This window comes from Candoia aspera, chromosome 2 (genome assembly GCF_035149785.1).
Source record: "Candoia aspera isolate rCanAsp1 chromosome 2, rCanAsp1.hap2, whole genome shotgun sequence".
In the NCBI taxonomy this organism is placed as follows: domain Eukaryota; kingdom Metazoa; phylum Chordata; class Lepidosauria; order Squamata; family Boidae; genus Candoia; species Candoia aspera.
The window spans coordinates 106,727,669-106,751,046 of record NC_086154.1 but is presented as its reverse complement, the minus strand read 5'-3'; the positions used below and the strand labels follow the sequence as shown (position 1 = coordinate 106,751,046).

General features: G+C 40.3%; 1 protein-coding gene across 3 annotated transcripts in view; it reads left to right on the top strand.

Moving 5' to 3' along the window:
* The window catches only part of SEC14L1 (SEC14 like lipid binding 1), an 84,415-nt gene extending 81,618 nt beyond the window's left edge, over positions 1-2,797 (top strand). For all 3 annotated transcript variants that reach the window (XM_063292881.1, XM_063292882.1, XM_063292880.1), the window contains exon 16: positions 1,024-2,797. In XM_063292881.1, coding sequence (XP_063148951.1) covers positions 1,024-1,129 — 106 coding nt within the window. In that variant the 3' untranslated portion in view covers positions 1,130-2,797. The remainder of the gene's footprint in view (positions 1-1,023) is intronic.
* The last annotated feature ends 20,581 nt before the right edge of the window (positions 2,798-23,378 follow it).

Genomic DNA, 23,378 nt, shown 5'->3' with positions numbered 1-23,378 from the left:
CTACTTAATTTTACTTAATTTATTGAATAAGTTGGAATTGGAAGCTCAGAAGCACCCTTCCTTTATTGCTGGTAGGGGTCCTTCAGTCTCCATCACTGCAGGCTTTCAATCAAGCCCTAAAGAGTAATTTATGTTCTTATTGTAGGTCCTTAAACAAGATATTATGGGATGGTTGAATTTTTAAAGTGGTGTTAACTATAAAGATTTATAGGGAAACTAGCACCTTTTTAGACTAAAAGCATATTTTATTCTTTTTTAATCTGGATTTTTAGTATTATGGCTTTGATATCTTTGAGGCTGTAATGGTTGCCTATTCTAAAACACCATCAGACTCATAAGTAGGAATTCAAAGATATCTGATTTATTAAATAATAGTATGCAGGATCACAGAGAAAGCTGAGAATGATGAAAGCACGCCAAATTCAAACTAAAAACCCTCGGTGCAAATGAAATCCCGCCCGCCCCCTGTAGAATCTTCTCAAGTCCACAATCCCAGGTGCTCCTAATGGCTTCTGATGGTCTGCGGGAAAAGGCCTTGAACAGAGAAAATAACCCAAACACATTCCATTGTCCTGATTTCACATACAGAGCTTGGTACAAGGTCTCACAGCAGCTCCCTCCCAAACAGAAATGCGCGTCAGCGCCATGGCATGTGAAACGTTACAATGTATGAACTACCATGAATCAGTGAACATGACAGAGGCTTACTGTTGATTGTAATAGTTGGAAGCTGCTTTGGGGAGTTAGAAAGCTGGCATATATATGAATGTTTGGTTTTGGTTCCTTGGTTAACTGACTGTATAAACCAGCCCTTCTCCACCTGGTGCATTCCACATAGTCCCTGAGTTTGCCCAGGGAGTTATAGCAACTAAAACTAATGAAAAGACTCCATGATCAGTACTGTACATTGAGCATCTGGCAAAGGATATCAGTAGGCACTGCCAATTCCATTTGGGATGCCCTCCATGTGCAGTTTTTGCATACAGCTCAGCATGTGAAGTTGTCTTCTCCGTCTTTCTGCAGGGGGTCCATGAGCAGCCTTGAATCAAGTCACAGTGGATTTTCTCAGCTCAGTGCTGCTACAACTTCCTCGGGCCAGTCTCAGTCCAGCTCCATGATTTCCAGGTAGTGCCACTGCCAAGAAAAGCCAGTTGATGAGACGGCTGGGCCCTCGTCTACGGCAGTCAACCGCAATACAGCATAATCATCAGTGACACTTGCAAAAACAAACACACAAATGGAAGGTCTTTTTATAGATAGTAAAAGTAGCTGTGTGCATTTAAATATTCTGGTTTTGTTTTGAATGAGAACTGAAGGTGTGTGTCTAATCTTAATAGCCATAGTTTTTTATACACATGCTTGCACAAATCCTCACTTGGAAATGTAAGGGCTGTTTTGCAAAGGAAGAAGGAATCAGTGGTTGAATGGCTGAGAATTTATTTAACTTCCTGTCGATATAATTGTGATGCAGAAGTCTGTCCTAAAGCTTTTGCCAGTGAGACTTTCGCGAAGTTTAAGTACACCTCCCCTCCGCTACGGCCCAGCACTGAGGCCAGAGGAGCACGGTGGCTGCGTGCCTGACGTGTCACAAAGAGCCAGCTGGTGAACTGGCTGAACCCTTTTCTCTACCTTTTCTCAGCGATGGGTGCTGCCCTGACAGAGGGAGCCGAGCTGCTGGTGCTGTCAGGCAGCTCTTTTAACACAAGTACATTCTGCTAGCTCACATGGTTAAGGACAGACTCCAGTCTGGGGCATTGAAAGGCATTAAGCTAGAATGCCCACTTCTGAGCAGTGAAAGGGGGAAGGAAGAGGGCAGAGCAGGCTCTCCTCAACTCAACCCAAAGGCTGGCCCTACTTTGATCCTCAGGTTTGTTTCTCCTGGAGGTGCATGTGATTGCACCTCATTTGCTTCTTTTCACCCTCAACAAATATCCTTTGAAGAGTGGCATCTTTCCTGCCAAGACCTCCCTGGAGAAGTGGCTGCACCAATCCTTTCCTTCCTGTGCCCTTCTCCATTTCCCTGGTCTGCCCTGTGGCAGTACAGATGGGATGGTTACCATCTTAACAGAGCACAGCCTGCTGCGGCAACAATTCATTGCGGACATCCACATGTTTCTGTAGTAGCAAATTTGCTAAAGGTTGCTTAAACTCCAGCACTTGCTTCATTAGTATTTGAAGCTTGCCATGTCTTTTGGAAGCCTTGAGGCCTAAAACAGCCAGCTGCCAGACTAGTCTTGCTGATGCAACTGAGTATAATTCTACAAGGATTGCAAATGTGTTCCTGTAGCAGACAATAATTGCTGAAGTAGTATCATTTGGATCCATTCATCCCCACTTAAAGCTCTAAATACCACACACCTCCACCCCAATATATAATTACAGCCTTGTTTAGAGAAGGCTCTATGCTTAACATAATTTGTAGAAGCTTACTGTACACTCTGTTTTGGGAAAAGGAAAGTAATGATGAATGCAACTTGCAGATTTATTGAGAAAGGTAAGGAAATTTGTTTAAGATCAGAGTGTTCCATGTGCTAATTCAAAGGACATAAAATGTTAAGGCATTTGCCATATGAATTATAAAACTAAAACCGGTGAGTGCTTAAAGTATTAGGCTAGATGACCACTCTAAATACTGGTTAATTGGAGTTGAGAGAGTATAGATTAGTTCCACAAACCCACACGTGATATTTCTTCCAGATGCTGCTTTTTGTGATAGTTTCTTAACTAGTAAGTGCTAGTATGATAATTATTTTCAGTAACAGTTTTAATTGTTGGTATGTGGTCATGAACATGGTTCCCAGCCTCAGAAACATTGTACCATGCTCAGCATCTTGTATTAGTGTCCCCTGTGCCCTGTTGCAAAATGGTACATTGTCCCCCCTCCAAAATAGGGGCTCTGTAAAAGTTGGCTCCCTTCCCCCACGGCAATTTTGCTGGCAGCTGTAAAGAAAACGTTTCATTCAGTGGTTGCTGTCGGCCCATGGATGTCTGATCTTGCAGAACTTTTAAAAATTGGAGCTACTTTTCCTGTGTGAAGATGTAAGTTTGCTCAGTAATGTCCCTTGGGGGGAATATAATAGACTTTGGGAGGAAAGTATATTTCAGAGCTCAGAGCACAAACACTTGGGGTGGAGGGGGTGTCATCCATCATAAAAAAACATGACATGCCAACTATGGCCCAATTAACCCTTTGCTCTTCTCTCTAGTGTGTGATCTTACTACTGTTCTGTCTCTGTTCTACCAGAATTGATAAACCTGGTAGTCCTCCTTCCTATTAACTTAATTTAGCAACTTTCTCCCACCTTCTCTGTGTTCCTGAACTTCATATTGATTTCTGTAAATGTTTTCTAAACATATTACCTCAATCTTGGTAATAAGGTAACAGTCTTTTAAAGATTTTTTATTTGTATCAGTAATAAATGTGATATGGGAAAAAAGTCTGGAATCCATTTCTTCCCAGCTTACTTCAAAAGTGGTGATTTTCTACAAGATATAGCAAGAATGCTAAGTAGGGATGGTTGTGTGGGTATTATTAAATGATTAGGGTTCATTTGGGCCAGTCTTGCACTCTGTAAATTTCACATTGGATCCCCTCGTCACTGGTATCACCACAGATTTTACAGACACCCCATTCCCCACTCAAAAGACACTTCTGAAGACCTCATCAAAATGTAATTGATCCCTGTCAATCTGGAGAAGATCACAAAACCATTTCTAATGGTTCCATCAATGCAATCAGACCCTCCAGACTTCTGGAGGAAAGTTCTATTGGCAGATTAGTCAAAAATGAAACATTTCAGGCTGCACTGTTTGGTCTGGCAGAAACTCATGCCAACTATCAAACATGGAGGCAGTACAGTCATTGTTTAGGAATTCTGTGCTGCCTCGGGACCTGAACCACTTTCCATCATTGGTTAAATATTGCGCAGTAATAAAAACCTAAAGAAATATCAGTCCATCTTCCTGTCAGCTGAAGCTGTTGTTCAGGTGGGTTGTGTAGAAAGACAGTGATTCCAAACATGAAATCTACAAGATTTAAGTCTACAAGATTGAATGTTTTCCACAGCCGAGTTCATATTTAAACCCCATAGAAATGATGTAGCAGAACCTGAAATGAACTGTTCGTGCTAAGAAAATCCTAAAGTATTACTGAGTTGAAGGAGTTTTCCATGGACACTGATGTGAGAGACTGGTCACTAATTAAATAGCATTTGGTTCAGTTATTGTAGCTGAAGGACAGCACAACCATCTACTGAATCTAAGAGGATGATTACTTTCTTTCACACATACTGTGAGTTTCATTTTTTTTTAATGAAATAAATGAAACAAGCACCAAAATTTGATTGTGTTTGTACTTTCAGACTCCCTTTATAACCCATGTGAAGCTTTGATAGCTTTTGGTGCCAAAGAAATGCAAACATTCAGACCTGAAAGGGGGCAAATACTTCATCACAGAAACGAATATATATGTAGGACACTTAGACTGCAGTCTTCCATATTCTTAAGGAGTAACCCATTTAAACTTTATGCCCTGTACTTCTGAATAAGCAAGCTATTCTACCAGGTTCCTGTAGTTTTTCCCTTTTTATTCTTGTAGTGGAGCAGATTATAAGCCCTCCCTCCAAATCTTCATCTTTCTAAATGAAAATACACTGAAGTCAGGAAATTTAAGTATTCTATGAACATGTTATTCTGTGGGTACCCAAGAGATGCAATCATGTGAGTCTTGGAAAGTATGATCCAATATGGATGGGTGCAGACTCAAGAGTTTCATGTTCCAGCCAACCGCATATTCTTTGCTAGTTCTCCGCTAGTGACACTTGCTGGTCACACTTTAACATGGTAGTGTAGATGCTTTGGGGACTGCTTTGCATAAGTACAACGTAAATGTTTTTCCTATACTTTTATGTTCTTAGCTATCTCCCTTGCATTCTCTCAATAACCTGAGGGAGAATGGAAGGGTCAGTGAAAGAACTTTTGACAATTTGAACTAATATTCATCTTATTAAATAAATAGCCAGATTTCCCTCCCCCCCCCCCCCCCCACTTTGGTGCCTTCAAGTCAGTGTTGACTCCTGGAGACTGCCTGAACAAGTCCCTGCAGTTTTCTTGGCGAGGTTTTTCAGAAGTGGTTTGCCATTGCCTTCTTCATAGGGCTGAGAGAGAGTGACTGGCCCAAGGTCACTCAGCTGGCTTTGCGCCTCAGGTGAGAGCAGAACTCAACCATCTCCCGGTTTCTAGCCTGGCTCCTTTAACCATTACACCAAACTGGCTAGATATTTACATTTTGCCTTTTCTAAAGGGATGTGGCTTACCTAATGTCCTGTGTCCCTATAATGTGACAGCAGGATTAACAAGCATTTTGATTTGCCTCATTGTGTTTGTGAACAATAACCTACCTATGCATGTTTTATAAAATGGATAAGCAAGGAATGTAACATATCAGAAAAACAGATGAAAACATTTGGGGATGGGGGATCAGAAGTCAAACAAAGTGCTGCTTTGATGGAGTAGATGGGCAATCTCTTACAGAGAAATATCTGGAAATATGCAGAAGGCAAGCCTTCTAAAATTTGCCATTTTAAAACACATTCCCTTTCTTTTTTCTAGATATTTCTTACCCAGTCTTGTGATATGATAACAGTAAGAGTATTTGCCTATAAAACCATGCTGAGGAAAGCAAATTGATTGTCACTGTCTCCAACCAGTTCTTCTGAACCATGGATATATATGCATATGAGACCACGCCAAGCCGTCACTGAGTCAACACTCTTGTTGAAATAAATGGTGCAGAGTCAGGAATGCCCACTAGATGATGCAAATAATCTTTAGCAGCTGACTGCTGCTCCTATACTCCAGGTGAATACCTGGTGGGGAGAGGAGAGAGGGGAGAATGAGGTTCACCTTGACTGGCTGGCTGACTATGTGTTCAGTTCTGTAAGGATGCATTTGCTTCATGAACCATTCTCTTGGTTTGCATTTTAGTCCTATGAAGTAGGTTTCAAGCTTGTAGAAAAAAGCAACGGATCTCTATCACCTGAAAACTGCCCTTTGATAGCTTTAACAGAGACAAGGAGATGGCTCATGGTGCACCCCATGCTAGAGATGGCTGAATTTTGCAGAATGCATCACTCCCTCATGCTCGCGGACCAAGCCTACACATGGGAAAATTTAAAAGAGCAATTTACGTAGAACAGTTTGGATAAAATCAATTCACACACCTGCCACATTCATCATATGTTACTTCTTAGCTATCTTCTGGAACTGTGGATGTAGAGGTGGCATGTAAAACCTTTGAGTGGACAGCCTGCAACTATTCCACAATTTGTAAATATATATTTACTAACTTGGGACTGTAGTTCCCACACTTCTGAGATATGCATTTACCATCTGATAATTTCCATATAAACTGATGGTGCAAACTGGAATACATAGACATGCAGTACACAATTTACTTCAGAGTCCATCCTTTGGAATTTCTACTGCTGCTGTGTTAGTGAGAGTCTGGAGGTGTTTTCCCTCCCCCCATTCCCCCCACACTATTGACAGTGGTTAGTGTGGGCCTATCCTAGTGCTTCATGGTCAAATCTTGCACCTGTTAGTATATGTGCTAACATAAAAGCATTATTTTAAAACAGTTTCTGTTGCATAATGTTAAGTCTTCTCAAAACAATCAATTATTATGCCTTTGAAAATACTGGCCTCTTTTTCCATATGTGGCACAGGGAGGCCATTCTGGAAATATACCACTCTAGTTTCTACATATGAACAGCAAGATGGCCGAGCTGGTTATAGTTATCTTCTAGGGACTTATGATGGAATTTAAATATGAATTAAGTGTAATGAATTTATTTGAACTGAAGAACATAGTTTTAAAAGGTGTGAATTCAGCCCACTAGATTTCAGAATATGTAAATAATTTCATTCATCTTCAAGTTGCTTTCTTAAACTAAAAAAAATAGTTAATTCTGTAGCAGATTGTACAGCACAAAACAACTATGTTTTATATAAAATGAATCTTGCATGAAATCAATATACTGTAATAGGGAAAAGGCTATAATTCAGTGGAAAAGCACGTGCTTTCACACAGGACAGTTTAATCTGCAACATTTCCACATGCATTTTGTGGGTGGGGAGAGTCTTGCCTCAAATTTTAGAGAGCGCCTCCTGGTCAGCAATTTATTCACAACACTAGATTAGATGAACTAAAGATCTGTCTCCACATCAGACAACTTTGTATCTTAAGGAAACATTTGTTGACTTGTTTAACCTTTTCTAGAACAGGAAGTGTTCCACTAAACATAATTCTCTTTTTCAATTTCTTTTTCAACTATTGTATCTTTTTAAACCAGAACTATACCGAGTATTTTCAATAGGATGCACCCTCGTAGCCAGCATGTAGTTAATCATAAATGTCTAGTGAAGATATCTATCAATGAAAATTCAAAAAGCTTGATAAAAAGGTTGGGGGAGGACAATTTCCCCCACACATATACGGTGCATCAGATGCTTATAGCATCCATAGAAAGTCTATGAAATGATTCTGAAATTGATATACTTTACCAGGGAAGAAAAGGTTGTAGCAGCCACATCCTACTTCTCAATCTAAAACAAGTCCTGGTAATTTCTACGTGATACGAGACACATTATGATAAATGATGATGACAAGGCTCAGGAGAAGCGAGTGGCTCAAGATGCATCCATTTCACGCTCCTATGAACATTGGGATGGATGTTGGCCAAGCACGCTTGGTTGATCTTGACTGGAAATGAACAGATGCATTCAGTTGGTTCAGCAATTCAAGCTCACACAGCTAGGGTATTAGGAGACAGTCTGGTGGATTCTGGATGAGATCATAAGATGCAAACAAAGGTGAGTATCATTCACATCTCTTTGGCTCTCCAAGCCTCACTGCAATCTCTTGAGTTGGGAAAGGGGGCTGAAATTAACAAGAAGCCTGTGGGAGTTTGAGAGAAGCTGAAGAGATGTGGCATACTCACTCATCGTCCACAGCAATTATGCCTGTGGCCATGGCCAAGGCTATTGAATTGTTTACAACAATAATCACCAAGAGAACTGCCCAGGGATACAGATTTTCCTGAAAAATTACCATGATTTGAAATATGGAGAGCACCCCTCTGCATCCTACCCCAAATGGTTCCTATAGTTGTCAACTCTCTGAATAATTCAAATGTCATTTAATCTACAATGTTAGGAATTGTACAGCTAAAAAGTTGAGCATTTGCAGTGATCATGAGGGATCATTTCTATCTGGCTTTCATAATTTTCTATCTCCCTTTTAGAATAAATAGGTAAACTCTTTCCCAAAAGTTGCATGTTTGCCCTTTAAGAAAAGGGCTTCAAAAAACTATTCAAAAGGCTTGATCAGAACACAGTTCACTTGTTTGGATAGAAATGGATTATAAATAATTTTCACAGTTGTTTTGCAAAGCCCATGATGGCTCTTTTCTCAGTTTAGTTCAGCGCAGGCAGCTTCTCTTGTCCTCCTCAACACCGCCCCCAAGTATGACAGCAAAACAGCCTTAGGTTAGTTTATTTATTTATTTAGGTGCTGTGGACACCCCTTGCAAACAAATATTTTTTAAAAATAATGCATGACAATATGATTTATTCGGTGCTGTTTTGTGTGGTCCCTCTGCTCCAGTTCCTACTGCTTCTCATCTAGTCCACATTACCTAAATGCTGAAAGCCAAACTGCTTCAACACAGGATGCTCAGCTTGCTAGCACACGGCTAAACTGAAGCAGACTACAGTTCTATTTTAAGTGTAGTTATACTCAGCTGCCTAGAGCCCTCATTCCATAGTTGGAGGTCAGAGAAGGCAGGCAGCAAAATGTTATTAGCAGCATGACTGGAGAAGACCATCATTAGAGGCAAAAGAAATGGTTACCATATCCATTTCTTCCAGAAAGCCACTGATTACCAGAACCGGGAAGGTATAAAGATTCCATCTGCCTCTGAGATTATTTTAAATGATAATTAAATGCCTTCCCTTGATCTGAATTTTATATAGTGAGAGCTGGCTAACTGTGAGTTATAATATTCTGTCCTATAAGGCCAGCCAGCATAATAAAACATGTTACCCCACAACAATAGAAGGTGATAATGAAGGTAGAAATTTGAACCAGAGTTTATAGTGTCACATACGATAATAGAATACATTCTGGGCTGTTCTTATTCTGTTTTTTTTTAAATTTGCATTTACAAAAGTTACAAGGCAATCCTAGCTAGCTGCTATTACAGACATCTCAGTCGTTGCAGAAAGGTCAGTAGAAATATTTTTGCAACTCTTCTCCAGACTTCTTTTTAATTTAAAGGATTGAAGGAAGATTAGATCTCAAATTGGCAGCCCTTTCAGGTATAGATCCATGCCCTCTACAAGCACATCCCCTGGTTCAGCTTCAGCATGTTTCCTGCTACCTCTTCCTAACCTTAGAATGTAATACGGGGGCAGGGTGGGGTGGGGAATGGCCTTGATGACTTTTATTGGGCCAGGAAGAGTTTTTCCATCAGATTTCCCCCTCTGTTGGAGTTACCCCTGCTCTCAAACAATGAAATATGAAAACTCTCATGTCCCCTGAGACGCCCTTCAAGGGACTGCCACCTGTGAGTTCAGTCCTGGATACCTGGATGTAATCCCCACAGAAAAAGTAGGTCAATGTTACATGATTTAGTTATGGAGAATAAGCGTTCTCATTTGTTCTTCCTCCTCAGTTGAAATGTTCATTTTGCTTGGGCCCTAAATGCTGATAAGAATGTAAATAGATCTGTAAAGCACCATGTTTTGACATTGGAGAGCACTATATAAAACTATATAAAAAAGAAAGCAAAGGAATAGAGATATAGTAGAAAAGTTCTCAGAGCTGGATTGTTTTATAATGGGAGCATCTATCTTTTATTGGTAGTAATGATTCCAAACCTCAACTTTTGGTAGAAATATTTTCAAAACGGGTATTAGGATTACCTTCTAGATGGCCTCAATTTAGTCCCTCCAAAACCAGTTCTGGAAACTGTTTGGTAGCAATAAGGGGATGATCCCAGACAGTATTGCTTCACAAGAGCAGGAGCACACTGCAGTAAATATTTTTGGAATTCCAATTGCAATCAAACTAAAGCAGGTCCATTTAAAGCATTAATAAAATGTGCAGCCTAAGAAAGTGCCAATCCATATCTGTCGTGGTTTGGGGAAGAGGAAGTCATGAGGGAGCAACAGATGGACCCCTGGAAGCTGGACTCGCTGCACTCATTCAAGTCCATTATGTAGGAACCAAAACTGGTCAAGCGTAGAACCAAGTGCCATCACGTGAGGTGATATTTTAGAGCTTTGTCGTTTCCAGGGAAAGCAAGAGAAAGGCAATATTTAAACAAGATAAGTCACAAAAGGAAAGGAGTGCAAAAACAAGGCTTTCCCCCTATTTCCTCTTGTATCTAGTAGGCCATGAGATAAAGGTTGCTAAAGTATTTGACCTGGGAGGACATGTGTAAATTGGATGTCCATTATCAGCTTTCAGAGAGGCCTCACACTTTTATTATGCCTTCCTGTCCCCCAACCCTTTCTTTCCCATTCTAGTCATTGAATTCAGATTTTAATAACCCCTTGTTACAAAAGCATTATCGAATTCCCTGTTCTGTGAAAAATCAAACAGATACTAGCAATCCCCTAGAAAGTATTGCTCTAAAAGAGCCTGTTTAAACATAAAATATTAAGATGATTGCTTTTGAAAAGAAACCTATAGGATTGAGAGTGTGTGGCACAGTTGGGTTCTACAATTTAATATTTTGATTTAATTATTTCAGGAGACTTATGTGGGGAAAGCAGAATGACAGAGAAGCAACAAGATCAAAGAAGGTGCCAAGTGATCAATGAACCAAAAACCCCCACCTCCTCCTCCTCCTCCTCGTTCTAATGGACATAAATATATATTAAATAAATAAATATTACCCAATGAAATTATGACCAGACATAATATATCAGGGAGAAAATAAAGAGAAGATTTTTCAACTCTTCTCTGAAGCTTAAACATATGTAATGGTCTATTTAATGGCAGAATGTATTTTAATCACATCATGAAGAGTTCACGCAGAGTTTAAGTTCATTGTAAATGCTTATATATTCTCAGAAACTTTTAAAGAAAAATTGACACCATCTCTAAAGTCCTGCAAAAGATTTTCTGCTATCTTCACATTCCTTTGCCTCCTCTATGGGGGCCAGTGGAGATGAGAGATAGTATATTTGGTACAGGGAGTTGTAGTTAGCTAACCTTTCCACTGGCCTGAGCAGAAATATATGCCTTCATAATTTTGAACTCTACTTTAGGATATTTTATATAGAAAAATAGTCAACCATGAAAATTTCCATAGCAATAGCCTAAACAGAGGTGCAACCCCTCCTTTACTGTTTGTGAAGTATGGAAGTTACTGACCTATGAGATGACTCTTATCAGCAGTCAAATATATGTTTATTATGCTAGCGAAAGTAAAGAAAGGAAAGACCTGGAGGTGGCTGCCTTCTCTGTTTGTTCAGGATGTCATCTCCAAAGTAGAAGTAAAGTGCTAGTAAATAAGTGATTTATGTAGGTGATACCAGCAAAGTAATTTATATGAACGATATTCTCAAGTTTCAGCTTTATATACGAACACAGGAATTAGTAAGTTTGCAGTGTCTTAATGCAGCTTTGTAACGCTTGTGTACGCATAGCTTACTCAAAGAAAAACATCCCACCACATGTAATTGTTTCAAATAACTACTCCCTGGTAAACATGCATAGCATTATGTTTGGATTGGGGGATAAAATCCCACTGAACCAGTAACATTAAATTCCAAGTGAACATCTATAGAAATGAATTGCATAAATCTGGGTTATGAAGCAAGATGTGCGGATCAGACCATAACCGTAACGTAAGAAGTACCCTCTCTCAGCTTCAATCTCTTCCTCACCTACCCCTCTATCACCAGTATTTACAATTTGGGATGACACTGACCAGCCTTATAGGGCTCTTGGTAAGGATGACCAAAATAACATGTTAAATGCCTTGACCACTTAGAACGAGCATTATTAAACCTCAGTATTATTATCCAGTGATGTAAAATTAATTGGAGGGGTGAAACATGCTGTAGTTATGGAGACAATGAACCTGTTTTGTAGGAGATTAGCTCCTACAAAAATGTGCCAAATCTCCCTAACCTGCGAATATAAAAAGACAGAATAGTGCTTCTGCTGTCTTTTTCTTCTCAATCTCTATTAAGTTCCAAGAGTTGGGAAATGGGATATAAGCAGTTAAAGGTACGGCAAAGCAGCATAAGGGGAATTCATGTTGTGTCTTATATAAACATGCATGAAGAGAAATGGTTGTCTGGATCCTATGATTATCCCAGCCTAGCCCTTATAGTTTATAAATCCATGCTCTCTTTTAAGCCATTTTCCCTCCCTTTCTATCCTAACCTACAAACTGATCCCCAACATAGCCTGGGATTCCTCTCTCTCTCTAAGCCTGAAGCCCTCTCTGGTAATCTTGCCAAACAAAGGCAAGAGATGGCTCACAGCCTGTTTCCTGTTGTATGTCTCTAAAGAGAGTGCCCATTCCTTTCCTGGGGAGGATCCAAGGTTTGTTTGTGAGTTGCACAGCTTCTCTTATTCCAGTAGCTCAGTGGGGAGAAGGAGGGGGAGGGCAGGCAAAGACTTACATAAACGTATGGGGAAGATCTGCAGAAAGCCTGGGAGGAAGAAATAGCTAAGAACTAATTTTCATACTTTGCTGTTACCACAGTTGTGGGTGGTTTATTTCTGCACTTTTACAAAGCAGTTATTCATTCCGGCTTCTGTATATGACTGATTGACTATGTGCCATCAAGTCAGTGTCACTCTTAGCAACCACATACATAGATTTTCTCCATGACAATCTGTCCCTAACCTGATCCTTTAGGCCTTCCAACAATGCACCCATCGCTACTCTAATTGAGTCCACCCACCATGTTGCTGGTCGTCCTCCTCTTTCCTTCCATCTTTCCCAGCAGTAGAGCCTTCTCCAGGGAGCTGGGTCTTCACATGGTGTGTCCGAAATAGGATAATTTGATCCTGCTCATTTGTCCTTGAGTGAGAACTCTGGATTGATTTGTTCAATGATCCATTGGTTTGTTTTCTTAGCTGTCCATGGTGTTCTCAGGAGTCTTCTCCAACACCAAAGTTCAAAAGCATCACTATTCTTTCTACCCTGCTTCTTCAAAGTTCAACTTTCACTTCCATAGGGTGTCCCAAGAAAAACCATTTCCTGCAAAATTCCAGTCTTCATAGCTTGGCATCTGAACATATTTTCCAAGACCTTCATTGCTGCTAGTCTGCAGTATATTTCTTAACTCTGTTTATTAGGATGAAAAACACTGACATAGCCACTAAATGATTGACAGCAACCCAGATTGGTTTTTTGAAAATTTTAATGGAGCCTAAAAAAATAGAGACTTTGTCCAATTAACAATAATACTGGGTATGTTGTTATTGCTTTGTAAATGTCTCTGTAGAGATTTTGAACTGAGTGAGTTTTTCATCATTACCTCATAAAAAGCCCTCAGCAGACTATAATTACCCAGGCATTTTCCCATGGACAGCCATCTATCTCTGAAATATACTCTTTTCATACTATAAACATGGTATTCATTTAAATATGAAGCCCCTTTTAAATGCTTTAAAAAATGAGCTTGCCTATAGGTTTCTCAGTAAAGCATTTTAATGGCTCAGTAAACATACCCTCTCTTCTCTATCCACAGGAAAAAAACTGAAATTGTGTATTGGGGGCAACTAGGACATTTATGTTAAAATGCTAAATTCGCCCTTTGACATTAATGAGAAAAGGTCCAAACCAAAAATGATGGGGGAAAGTAGTTAATCAGCCTTTCAGCAAAGAATGGCACCTGGTCAACCTTGTTTGGGCTTGGAAGCTAAGCAGGGTTCATCCTAGTTAGGACTTGAACAGGAGATTGTCAGATAATTCTGGAGCTATAGGCTACTGGGAAATTGAAAAATATCAGGGTGAAAGCAGTGGCAAACCACTTCCATATGTTTGTCATGGATTTTTCTTTCTAATCACAGGACAGGGTGACTTTTTAAAAAGTACTTTTTTGTTATTGTTATAGTAACATCACAGCAGCAGCCTCAGATCTCATCTTTGCAGCTGCTTTTCTCCAACTAGATGCCCCCCATCTCTGTTGGAGCTACCACTCCTACTGCATCTGGAAAACACTACTGTATATTGGGGAAGGGCATATAATATTAGGGAATTAGCTGTGTTTGGTAAATCTCCACTATAGTGCAGATGGGACTAGCTGCTTCCCATACCGACCGGAGGACAGGATGATCTTAAAACCACCAGAAACAGTCACCTCAGGGAACAGAACACCCATCTTTCCCATTGCCATTGAAATGCTGAGCACTATTTTCTAGTTGCTATGGCGACACATTAAGAGCCTGTATTTAGCCAATAACTTTAATATCCAAGATGAAGGTTCCTGGTGGACAGCTGTCATTACTACCCTGGACGCAGGAAGCCAGCATTTGTATCATCTGATAATAAGCTATAAAAACTTGAATTAGGGAACGGCAACCCTGGATGTTAATTGCTCCATGTTAGCAACACAGCTATTTATCAATAACTGCTTAAGAGCACAGCTTTCAGTTTAACTCAGACTGTTGCTAATTGCCCCTTGTCAAAACGAGACTGCAAAACAAGAACAGCTTGGGATGGGAGGGCCAAGCAGAAACCAACATGAGAGTTTGCATCTGTAATCAGGAGAGGAGAAATTCCCCCCCCCCAGTTTCAGACATTTCAGATACAAAGGTCTGAAGAGAGAGGCAAAACCAAACCCTAGGTCAGAAATCAAAATGTTAGCAAGCACAGCTTCTCATGATACAATAAGGAAGAAGAAAATTGCACTTGCCCCAAAACCCTACTCTCCATAATGCTGACTTTACACAACACATTGAGCCATAAAGTGGTTTGTTTGGCTTTGCTTTAGTGTGTTGTATGAACCCAACCATTGCAGCTTTATTATCAAATCATGGTTAAATAAACAATGCTGTAATGCAGTGTGGATCCTAGCCAAGACATAGAGCCCCTTTCCACTCTGGTCCTTTACAAAGGATTCCCATTCTTTCCTTATCAAGGATGTATGCTCCAACATGTGAATAACCTGTAGGGAGGCAGAACGGATTTGCACTCCTTGGGACTAACTGTGCAACCTTATGGTTTAGCCAAAATGAAGGCAGCCAGAGGATAGGGCTTTGGGGTTTCATTAAAGCCCTTCTCAATTCTTTTGTTACCCATAAATTGAGTCCTGGTTTGGAGAAACTACAATTGTGGAACAGATTAGTAGGCTGGAAGGAAAATACGTATCTGAAGGAGACTGCTCAGTCTGATTGTTAGCATGCCAAGTGAAATGTTTCACTTTATGATTACAAAAAAGGGCCATGCTGAAGAAACAGCTGGGTGTTTCCAAAATCTCCTCCAATTAGCTTCTCAGTGTAGAAGTTAGCCCCATTTCTCTCTTCTACCCTCCTACTACCACCTGCACAACTTCTTTTGCCCTGTTGTAAGGGTTCTTCATATTTCAAGACCAGGCATTATGATCCAAAAAATGCACTACACTTTTTCAGGTAGATTGGATTGGTGATCAGGGTAACTGAGAAAAGTCAACAAAGGCAGATTGTAAATTAACAATTGTCTTATGCTGTGAGTGTTAAAGATGTTCTTTAACATGTGAATAACCTGTGAGTATTAAAGATGCTCTTTAACATGTGAATAACTCCCCAGTCTTGACTGGCAGAATTCCTAGGGTAACAGGGACATTCCCATCCTGATTTGCCAAGGAGACTGAAAGGCTTCAATCTACTTCTTTGTTTCGGGTATTCCAGAAGTTGCATGTTGTCTCTGAGCTCCAGTTTTTGGCTGGTTGGGGATTACCAGTTGCATTCATATAACTGTTATGAGTGCAGGGTTCTCTGCACACTGAAGTATCTTAGCACTGAGCCTCTCCAATCAACCAGACTCCTTACAATTCCTCTGTACTGTATATAAGGTTAAAAATATACAATAAACCATAAGCAAAATAACCTACAAAACTGTACAAATTTTGTCAATAAACCTTCTTATCCACATCAATCATCCTAGTTCCATTTCCCTTGAAAGGGATATTAATTCCACTTGCAAAAGCCCTATGGGACAGCCAGCTCTTCACTGCCTGTCAGCAGACAGGCCAAACCATGAAATCAACTCCACAGGAAGGCTAGAACTATTGTTATTGAGATTGGCTATAATAACAGAATCTTGCAAGTCTGACTGGGTTGTACCCCCTCCTCCTCCTTACACCTCAGCGAATTAGGCAGGAGTTTGTCTGAGCCTCTTCTGAAGGTTATCTGGATGTTCTGATTAAAAAAAAAAAATGCTTTAGCCCCTTTTGCCTAGGCAATGGAGCCTGCATATCTTCATCTAGGTCATCTCCTTACTCAAAATACTACCCTCCAAAACAGTAGTAAGGATGAAACCAACTTTGTCACTGGGGGGAGGTAATTCCAGAGGAGGGGGGCTGCTATCAAGAAGACTCATCCTTGGAGTCCCTCATATCAACAGTCCTTCAGAGGTGGTTCCCATAATATGCCTTCGCTCCTTGATCGCGTTGAACATACAGCCTCAAAGCAGACAAGAAGATCCTCAGCCATAAAAGCCTTAAAGGTAACAATACCTTTAATACCTGAGGTATCAATACCTCAAAGCTTACCAGTAAGGTAGGAATACCATTTGTATCTGCAGAATTGTTACGTGAGTAATTGATACATTTTAGCCTTTGTTATAACCATCAGAAGAACACATGAAAGTGAAAATCAAGGAATTCTCTGCACCTATGCACTTGCTTTTTTCAGTGAAAGCAGGCCAAACTAGAGTGGAAAGTTGCCCATGATATTGTTCTACTGTTAAAACTACTATGCAAATCTTCTTGATAATAGCACTGGAGGAGCACTCCAGTAGTAGGAGCTGGTGTAGTTCTATAACTTGACCAGCTGTAAGATTATAAAATCATAGAATGCAAAGGTTGGAAAGACCTTGCAGATCATCCAGTCCAATCCCCCAGCCCAGCCCAGGAATCCACCACTACAACATCCCTGACAGATTGCCATCCACTTATCGCTTAAACACCTTCAGTCAAGGAAACGAGAGAGAGAGAGAGAGAGAGGCGGGCACATTGGAAGAAGAAGTGGAGGATTTTGGCAGTTATACTGACACTACAAAGGGAATAGCTCATGTAGATTGCAGCTCTTGTTTCTTTGCATCCCCCATCCCTTCCTGTGTCCGAAGAATATTGTTCCTTTTCTCTCTGCCAGTTTCCCCATTTTTCGCGACCCTGCTCCACATCTTTTCAAACATGCCTACCATAATACAGAAACAGTAGTTTCTGCTCACCCAGCTGCTTAAGCTGAGTCACAGCCAGGAGAGCTGGCTGATATTTCATTTTGAAGATTTTGATCCAAAGAAGGTCAGACTTACAGCAGCATATGGAGGTGGGGTGGTGGAGACAGAGACATGTTACCCTTGTTGGTTGCCAGGGAAACTGTAGACTTGAAGTAATGGCTAGTTTTAACAGCTAAACCAAAATAGATGAGGGAGTGCCTCCAAATATAAGATCCATTGCCTGATAGAGGTTTGCTAGGTTGCCTGCTATCTTATATTGCTGAATTTAAAGGATTATATCATTAAAAGAAATTGTGAGTGGTAAGAATCAGTGTGCTTTAGTGGTTAAGGTGTGGCCTTGGACTGGGAAGACCCAGGTTGAAGTACCCCCTACACGACTGGCTCAATGGGCAACTTTGGGGCCACCTATTTCACAAAGCTGTGGGAACAAAATTGAAGGGGGAAATGAGACGTATGCTGCCTTGAGCTCCCAGAGAAAAGGCAGGGTATTAATTCAGTAAAGTAATAAATAATAGATGACTTTGTCTCAGATTAGCATTATTAGAATTCTCTCTAACAAATTCTATGGGTCCCATGTGGGTCCATGCATTGGAAAGATAAAAATTGTTGGTAGGAGTTTCTTTTCTGTTTTACTCCTTCACAGTATAGCTAGTAAATCCTTTTGAGCTGTTTTCCCCTTTTCTAATTCAGCTTGCTTTTTTCTTCCTGTATCTATAACATACCGGAAGAAGAAGAGTTAATTCCAGTCAATGCTAGAGCTATAAGGACTGTACTTAGGATGTTCAACTGGCTAGCATGGAAAGAAGAAGGGGACCACATGTTTTGCAATCAGTAACGCATGCGTGTCATCCTCCAGCTGTTATTGAATTCTCCTTCTGGAGTTCAGCAACATCTGAAGATCATGTGCTCCCTGCCACTGGCCTACACTGATTCCTGGTTGAAGGGATGGAGATAAGACTTTTATGAGTGGCTTTTATGAATGTCACTAGATCAAATCCCTATAATTTCAGTGTGGTATCAAAGATGTGTACATATACAGGCACTGTCACTGTGATATTGACTTGCACCCACAAATGCCCTATACTTAGAGCAAGTAACTGCTGAAAAGCAGTTTTTGCCCCCTTGGGAGGGAATGACTATCAACTGTTTATTTGTGGAAGAGAATTTTTTTTAAATGCACCATTGAGCAAAGGACTGTCATGAGTTCCTAACTTGAACGATATCAGACATTAAGAATTAAGATGGCATAGTCCCATCCAGAATGCCAGTCAGCGGCTGCATTCTTGCACAGTGTTTCACTATTTCTCCTACCACTTTCCTGAAAGCAACAGCCAATCAGACATGCTGCTCAGTGTCAGTGTTACCGTCAATGAAGTGGTCCACTTCCAGTGCCTGGAGCATAGTAGAAGAAGAAGCCAAAAGCTATCCAGTGCAGGGTCTATGAGGAGACCAGCTGAAGCCCAAATCCAGACCTTCCCATCAATCCCGAAGCCACTACTAGATGAGCCCACTTCCAACTGCCACACTGGGCTGGGAAGGAAGAAGAAATTGGCTAAGGCAATCCATCAGAGACTCCCATGCTAATCCATTTAAGGAGCTGCCTCTGCTATCTCATTTGGAAAATCAAATAGGACATACTGACATGACTCTGTAGTCGCTTCAGGCTTGCTTCAGGCAGGCATCTATAGAATCATACATCTTTTTGTCCTTTAAGAAAGGGGAGGGGAGGGAGAAACCAGCCATGTATTGTCTCTATAGAACCATGAGGAGAGGCGGCTGGAGAAATCAAGGTTGCGATGGGAAAGAATAATACCACCAAGAAGGAGCTGTACTCCAATCAACAGCACTGACCCTTGGGAAAAACCTTAGGAACAAATTTGCTGGCCAGTTTGTTCAATTTTCAGCATGCAGTTTTAGACTTATAGAGATCATGGACATATTTATAGCATTAAAGAAGAGCACAATTGTTTTACTCCTGCATCTTCTGCTGATTCAGTGGTAGCCAATGCCCTTATAGACAGATTATAAGGGTAGCCTTATAATCTGCACAGAAGAGCATTAAAAAGTCCTTCAAAATGCCCCTATTTTGCATTCGACGTATTTAGCACCTTTGCTAAATGAGTTGCAAGCTGTAGGGTGAAAAATACACATGGTGTTTCCTTGCTGTCCTGAAACAGAAAGCAAAGCAAATATGAATTAAATAAGTAATAAAGGGCTGCTTTTAAATTATATGCATAATCTGCAAACACAGAAAGCTATTTCATTCTGCATTAAGATTGGGATACTGGTTTCATATCTAGCAAATGCATAGACCAGAATCTTAAACCTCGAAAGAATTTCATAATTTATATCTCAACTCAAAGTAGGGTGCCATTCTGTATAATCAGTATCAATGCCAGGTGACTGTCATACTTCTTGATGAATATAACTACAGGTGAATATTTAGGACAAAATGTATATAGTGCTAAAAAAAAACACCTTAAATTTTACATGAGGCCAATTAAAATGGACTTCTGGAACCTGAATAAACTATACAAATTTGCGCAATTTGAACAAGAAGCTGAAAGTAATGATTTTTGAAGACACAACGAAGATCTAACCACAGAATCAGTTCAAAGCATCCAATTCAGCACAGGATTCAGGCCAATCTGAAGCACAGCCATTGTCACACAATTTTATTTCTGCCATCAATTTGATTGGAATTACCTTACAAGTGATATTTGCTGTGGGAGGAAAACTCCCACTGATGCCAGGGTTGATAGCAGATGTAAGGCACTAAGCTTGCTCCCTTTGGCAAAGGAAAAAATTGATGTCTCCTCTATGCTGAGGTCCTGATTCTTCTTGACCATCCAAGCCACATGAATAGTGTCAAGTGCAACTGAGCTGTCAACAGACAAAAGGAACAATTTCTTACACAGGTCTATAACTGGGGATTAGACAAATTCATGGAGGGTAAGGCAATAAAAGGGCTACTTGTCATGATTACTGTGTGCTCCTGCCAGCATCAGAAGCAGCAAGTATTTGATTCCTTTGGATGAGAAACAGGAGAGGAAGAGACAGAACAAGAATCAAAAGACAACATATTGTCAGAAAAGATGACAGAGAAAATTTCCAGTCATAGGACACGTGTCCAAAGGCCAGACTAGCAACTATGCAGGATTCAGGAGTTCCCCCAGGCACAGAAAGACATTGTGAATAATAGTTCTACTTCAGTTTACACAGTTGGTGAGGCCAACTGTGATTAGCATTCCATTCATTCATTCATTGTCTGAGCCAATTGTTAAAAATATGATAACAGGATATCCAATATAAAACAGCAATCAACTTGTGCAGGGAAGCCTGAAACATTTAGTAGCTTGAAGGAGGAACCAGGTGACTTCTACAAGCCATAGCTATTGTTCTGTTATTGTTGTTATTAGAAATTTGGCAACCCTTTTGGAAATGACTGAAGTTTGGTCTCAGAGGAAGAAAGCAATGACCTACTCAGAAGAACAATTAATATTTCTAACCATTGATGTTATAAGTTCTGTCCTCCACTTTGCATGTAATGGGTACTCTAACGGTACATGAGATACAGACTCAACTACTGAATCAGAACATATAAAGGGATGATTTTCATAGGGGATACTGATGTATCTTCCAGTTGTTGCCCTAATAGGTATCTGGACAACTCAGGCCAAAGTACAAAGTCTTCTATGTGAAATGTGTAAAATGTTTCTTAAAAGTATCTGGGAATGGACCAAGGAGGGGTAATTATTGAGCTACAATGCAAATGGGAAATTCTTGTTCTATCTGTTTGAAGATCTAGGTCCCAAGTCCTCTGCTTGAGATCAGCTATGATTTTGTCAGAGCTGAGGGCAACCAATGATGGGAAGTAAAATCCACAATAAGTCAAACAAAGACTAATTCGTCTTTAAAAAGATTCAAATCTATCAAATAAGGTAAGATGAGTCAAGGATATTCCCCAGATAATTTACTTTAGCCAGTATCTGAGGTGGTATAGCCTCAGATGGGCCTCCGAAGAGATGCAGCCTAATTCTAATGGAATAAGAGAGTTAAGGGCAGTTTAAGAAACCTAGGTAATGGCCTTTAAGAATTTAGACTGAATAACTTCTAAGCTGGAACTGTCCCTACAGATACAGGACATATCTGCATAGCCATAAAGCACTGAACCCAAAACTTCAGCCTTGAATAATTTTTAATAGCTGCTGGTACATAATTTTTGCCATGGTGATGTTATTTAATAATGGCAAAGGATTCTTACAAGGAGCTCCCTTGCTTGATTGGTCCAGCAAGTAAATGACTGAAAGTGAAGTCCTAAATACTTAAAAGTCACAACCTGCTCAATAGATCTTCCATCTTCCATTGATTTTCCTGCTAACTCGGGACTTGAGGCATTTTCTGGAATATTAGAACCTTTGCTTTAGAGTAATTAATCTTCAGATGTTCCCTACAGCAATAAGTTCCTGGCAGAAGCTTTGCTAACCTCATCCTTGTGTAGCTTCTAACTTGTGGATCCATGGTTTTCAAGAGCTATTTCACATGATTGTGCTATTTTTCTGGACTAAATGCAACACGAACATATTTGAAACAATAGAATCTACTGACCTATTTAAAATACATGATGACTCAACTGTTCCAAGTTTAATGCCCTCCAGCTCAAAAAATGTGCAAAATGATCTAGCAACTAATCTCCCCAGTGCTATTCAGAACAGATTAAAAAAGAGGATTTCCACTGAGATGCAGATCCAGTAAGGAATTATGATCAGATCAAACTGCAGCTGGTGGTTTGCAAAATAATGAATTTCCTATCTTCCCTGTGTTTTCCACTGATTTGGGAAAAGGTATACAATGCAATGAATGTCATTGCCCAAGCATTATGATTTTACCTCCTTACATCTGCTCAACCTTCCCCAGTCCATGTGGCCTCTGGATGCATGGACTTCAACTCCTAGAATTCTCAGCTTTAGCCGTGGTGGCTAGGAGATTTTGGGAGCTGAAATACATTCATCTGGAAGGAACCCAGTCTGGGGAAGACCACAATAAATATGGTTGGTGAAACATATTCCTGGTTATATTGGACTGTAAAGGAAGCAGTTCCTCTTAACATGATATAGGCATTCTCTACTGACGTCCATGTGGAAAACACGACTGATGGGTATTCAGAATGGCAAGATCAGGAGCAGTTATAGGAAAAAAAATTCTGAAAGGGTTACTCTCATTCTACCCAAGTGAAATGTACAAGGTACGCCTGTTGCTATAAGTATCCTAACTACAGTAGGTGATTGTAATGATTGCCCAGCCCAAATACTCAGACTCACAAGAGGCTGCTAAATGAAATCTGATTTATTAGGGAACTTAGGACAAATACAGAGAAAGCTGAGAATGAGCAAAAGCGCGCCAAATACAAACTTAAAACCCTCGTTGCGAACATATCCCGCCTCCCTGGCAACAGCCCGTCCCAGGTGCTAGCAATCGTCAGACCTGCTAGCCTGGGAAAGTAACCTTGAACATAGCAGATAAAGCAAACACATTCCAAAGCAAAGCCAAGAGATAACTACTCCCATCCTCCCGAGAAAGATGAAACACGCATCCAGCTAATGACATGCGAAACGTTACGATGTATCAAAGACATTGAAACGGCGAACATGACAGTGATATGAAATTGTAGGAAAATTACCTCTCACAAATTTCCAAGAGCTTGTTTAATACTGCAGACCAGGACATGATTTCACTGAGGCAGAGACTGTTTATTTTGGTACCAAAGACAAAAGGGCTAACTTTAAAAAGGGCAGGGATACAACCCTCTATATCAGGGTTTCTCAACCTTGGCAACTTTAAGATGTGTGGACTTCAACTCCCAGAATTCCTGCTCTATACAGAATTATGCAAAGTGGAATATAC